The sequence below is a fragment of the Lycium ferocissimum genome, chromosome 5 (genome assembly GCF_029784015.1).
Source record: "Lycium ferocissimum isolate CSIRO_LF1 chromosome 5, AGI_CSIRO_Lferr_CH_V1, whole genome shotgun sequence".
In the NCBI taxonomy this organism is placed as follows: domain Eukaryota; kingdom Viridiplantae; phylum Streptophyta; class Magnoliopsida; order Solanales; family Solanaceae; genus Lycium; species Lycium ferocissimum.
This window is the reverse complement of record NC_081346.1, coordinates 68,896,515-68,901,127: the sequence shown is the minus strand read 5'-3', so window position 1 is coordinate 68,901,127 and position 4,613 is coordinate 68,896,515. Positions and strand designations below refer to the sequence as shown.

The 4,613-nt window shown below is 29.9% G+C and overlaps 1 protein-coding gene across 1 annotated transcript; it reads right to left on the bottom strand.

Annotated features, from left to right (window-relative positions):
• Window positions 1-1,182: 1,182 nt before the first annotated feature.
• On the bottom strand, window positions 1,183-3,840 carry LOC132057193 (uncharacterized). Its single transcript, XM_059449672.1, has 3 exons — window positions 3,586-3,840; window positions 2,941-3,046; window positions 1,183-1,579 (listed from the first exon to the last, which is right to left on the bottom strand). The coding sequence occupies exons 1-3, from the start codon at window positions 3,616-3,618 to the stop codon at window positions 1,422-1,424; spliced, it is 297 nt and encodes a 98-aa protein (XP_059305655.1). The 5' UTR covers window positions 3,619-3,840; the 3' UTR covers window positions 1,183-1,421.
• Between the last annotated feature and the right edge of the window lie 773 nt (window positions 3,841-4,613).

Sequence of the window (4,613 nt, the reverse complement as noted above, 5' to 3'; positions counted from 1 at the left end):
GATTCATATTACTAACATCAATTATGTGATATTGAGGATGTTCAGAGGGCAAAGATGTTAATTTTTTATTTGATTTTAAATATTGATTTTTAGAATATATTTTACAATAAAATTAACATTTTAAAAATATATAAAAAATATAATTTCACAATATATGAAAAGAGTTAGGAAAAAATTATAATTAAAAAAAATACCATCATATAAACTGAAACGGGGAGTACATCTTTTTATCCCACGAGAAAGCTCGTGGACCAACGAAAAGTAAGATTTAAATTGACCAATTTTTTAAACAATAAACATTACACGCAAATAATGTCATATCAAGTTATGTAAATCACATAATTAAGTTTTTCGTAGGAATAAGTGGCGGCTGAGTCACATGTATATAGGGGGTGTTAATTGACACGTGTAAAACTATATTGTGTAATTGGATAAAAATTTCATAACTCCTCCTAGCTTTTTTGTGGATGTACTTCATTATATTTTGACACTCTTTTAATAAAGGCGCCAAATACCCATCTATGGCTGTATTAAGTGTCAATCCACTTTTCGACAAAGACCTAAAGTTTAAGTGCTTGCTCCATTTAAACACGAGGTGGGTGGCCATTCCTATTCCACTTAGATACTTTTTGCGTCATTATCGGAGCGAAACCAATACCAAAGCTCCCGTTATCAGACATCCAACCAAATAAAAACCTCAATTTTTAATGGTCAAACTCCGAATTTACAAATTAGTGAATTTACAATTAAAATGAGTTAGCACAATTTAATTGAGTTGGCACAATTTAAATGGTATATTGACAATTTAATTAATTATTAATCCACGTGGAGACGATCGGGTGTTGGTTTTGCTCCGATAATCTGCATTAGTAAAGTCTAAGTGGAATGGAATGGCTACCACTGAAGTGTCAACAAGGAGCAGTACTTTAGGTGTTGAGTGAAAAGGATGACGACGTACGTCGATGGGTTTGGCCTTTAATAAAATTCATGGCTCTGCTACGTATATTGAGAATAGATAACTGATGTTACCAAAGGTTACGGTTAAATTTGATCGTAAATCTCCTTTTTTTTTTTTTTCTCAACTGAAGTTTCAAATTCGAATTTTAAAAATATAATTATCAGTAAAAAGTGTTTTATTCTCAAAGTAAATTTTCCAAAACAAATCTAAAGTAGTAGTAATCATAAAGCAAATACCAAACATTAGATTTGTATGAAAAACAAAAATTGAATAAGACAACCTAGTTAGGACTTAGGACTACACCTTCCCTACAACCCTATCTTGTTTTATTACCCTAGAACCTTTTTGAGGTGCTAGAAGTTGGTAATATGCATGAATGAACTAACCCTTAAAGCTAGTTTAATTTTGAAAGTTCACATCAAACATCGTTGTCCCAAGATTAAAGAGGAAGGCAATATTGTTGTCACTTGTTATTGGAATCTTTAGAAGAAGAATCCAATACCATATTAAGGATTCTTTGTCTTGTCGTCTCCAATAATTGTATTGATGATCCTTTTTCCTCTCTTGTTTTCTTGTACGCCTCAAAGAACTCTTTGTTCTCCTTCTCCAACTCCTTCCACACTGCATGCAATTTAATAATTCAAGTTAAAATATACACACAACAATCTCTCTGATCTATTTTATGTGATAATTTGGTTTTTCCGATTATTTGATATATATATATATATATATATATATATATATATATATATATATATATATATATATATATATATATATATACTTTTGAGTTTTGACTTATCAAACTGCACTTTAATTTGTAATTATAGTTGAGGTTCAACTTAGGCTAAACTAGAACTAAATTTTCAATCGTATAAAACTAAAAAATGAATCCTGTACTCTACAGTGTTTGAAGTATACATTTGGATTTTGATATTTTTCGAAGCCAACTTGAGTCAACATTAATTTATAATTTTGTCTTTATCCTTGTCATACACGATACATGCACGTGAATTTGTGCGTGTTCATATTTGTTCACTATATCCTCCGGGAAAGCTGACCAAAAGTGTGAAATTCAATTCAAAATCTTAAAAATAGTGTAGAAACTTCAGAAATTTGTTTTGGATACCATTGTTTACCTGAAATGGGATATAATCAAAGCTAAAATAATATTTTCGTTTCTTACCTCATGGTTTAAATAAATTAGGCAATATATTTATTCTTTGTTGAAATTTTCAATATTGTTTAGGAATTAAAGAATAAATTCCTCCTAAGGCCTACCAATGAGTAATATTTATCAATTCGGCGCTAAAACGTAACTAAGCAAACACAACCCTGCGTATGAGAGATACTATGTATGATTTAATTATAGAAATCAGATTTTAACATGCCCAAAACAAACCAACAAGTTATAATACACACATCTCCACATGTACATGTTCTCTTCCTTAAAGCTCAAATTATTCTCGACTGTGAATGTGCGTTTGAACTCTTCCCAACTTAATTATCAGGCAAATGAAGCTACACTAATACTAAATAGTATTCATAATAAAAGGGAAAAGAATTAATGGATTTATCTTTATATTCGCTGAATTTTTAGGCAGTCGGTGTAATTTAATTTGTCAGAGAAGGTTACTTGATCTTTTGATAAAAAAAAAACCAAGTAATTCTACTGATACGCATAGGAGATGTGATAGGATAAATAAGATTCATTTATCCTTAACTAAAATTTTCGTATTCACACCCTTAGAACAGAAAAAGTCCTCAGCCTTATATATACGACGCGCATCTAAATTAATCATGATCCAAGTAAGGGTAACACGGGATATATACCATATAGTTCCACGAAAAAACAAAAAAAATCCATTGACTATATTGTTATAACTACCTCCCCCAACCCCAAGAAATAATACCCAAGCAAAGAACAAGAGAAAAAGGAAGCAAGAAAAAAAGAAGTATAAAAAGTAAGCTGGTGGAATTACCGGTGGAAGTAATAACAGGTTGAATATTTGCATGTTTGGAAAGTGCTTCCATACATTCTTCTTGGCTCATATTGAATATTATACATTCTTCTATCAAGTGTTGCACCTGCATCCACAACCCCTTAAATTTCTTCATCACTAAATACTATACATAACCCCCATCATTTATTATCACCTAAAAACTTACCATTGAAAAAGAACAATTCAAAACCAAAAAGAAAATAGTAGTAGAAGAATCAAGAGAAAAGAAGTTTAAGCTCTACACATTACTAGTATAAAAACATTTATATAATCAAATCAATTAAGAGATACTTGCAAATAACTCTATTTAATAAGCATTTCATGATAAGTTACCATAAATAACAAAAATAACCTGCTATAACACGTTAAATTGCACTGATCTTGATGAAATTCATTACAACGTCAATCGGTGACGCACCCAAAAAATGATTTATAGATGCACGACTATCGTTAATCTATGATTACTCCCTACGATTTAGTGCTCGGTCAATATCTTTATATGTTATTGAGCCCGCAATGGCATCAATATATAGGTCCCATTGCCATCCGTGCGTATAATTTAAATCCGATTCAAAAGAAAAATTTACAAGAGAAGATGTTAACTAGTAATACTTAGTTACTTACCATGTGGATGTACTGAGCAGAAGAATCACCCATTTCTTCTATCTTGCACAAGAAATGATGAAAAATCAATTGATTAAAACCTCTCTATTGAGTTCTTCTTCTTGTTATTTTAAACATGAAGAGGAGAAACAACTAGAAAGAACCCCAGTTAATCAATTAACAAGGGGAAGAAATCAAAAGGAGAAACATTTGAGTAGAAACTATGAGAAAGATGAAGAAAGGGATAATAAAGAAAGAAAGAAAGAAAGAGAAGGTTTTTTTTGGGGTGAAGAAGCAACTAGATTTAACTATAAATAGAAAAGGCCCAAAACAAATATGGAAATATTTTATTTTTTGTGGAAAAAACACTCTCCGTCCAAATAATACTAACTACTCCCTTCGTCCCAAAAAGATTGTCTTAGTTTAACTTAACACGAAATTTAAGAAATAAATGAAGATTTTTAAAATGTGTGGTCTAAAACAAGCCTTAATATTTGTATGACCATGAATCATCTCATAAAATTAAATTGGTTTTAAATATAGAAATATGTCAATCTTTTTTAGATAAACTAATAAAAAAAGTAAGACAATATTTTTGGGAGGGAGGGAGTAATTAACTGGGATAAAAGAATCATCAAGTTGTGACTTTTGAGGAGTATCCTGGTTCATTTTTCGGAATGAACAATGAAGTCACACCTTCGATAAGTGAGATCTCGAATTCGAATTATTCAAACCCCTAACAAATATATTGGGCACGAATGATAGACCAAAACAAGAAAATTAAATACAAGGATCAAAATATTTTACATCGTTTATATTATTCAAGCAGTGATTCCGGAATATTTTAAAGTAAAATACATTCAAAATCATATAGAAAAATTGTAATTATGACTTTTTATACTTATTTTTAGAAAATTATGAAAAATGATAAGTAAATTAAAAAAAATTATGTTCCCTAGACAATACTCCTTATGATAGTGAATTATATTTATTAATTAAATTATTTCAACATATCTGAAGTTTCCAAAAAGTAAAGTCATTTTCATATA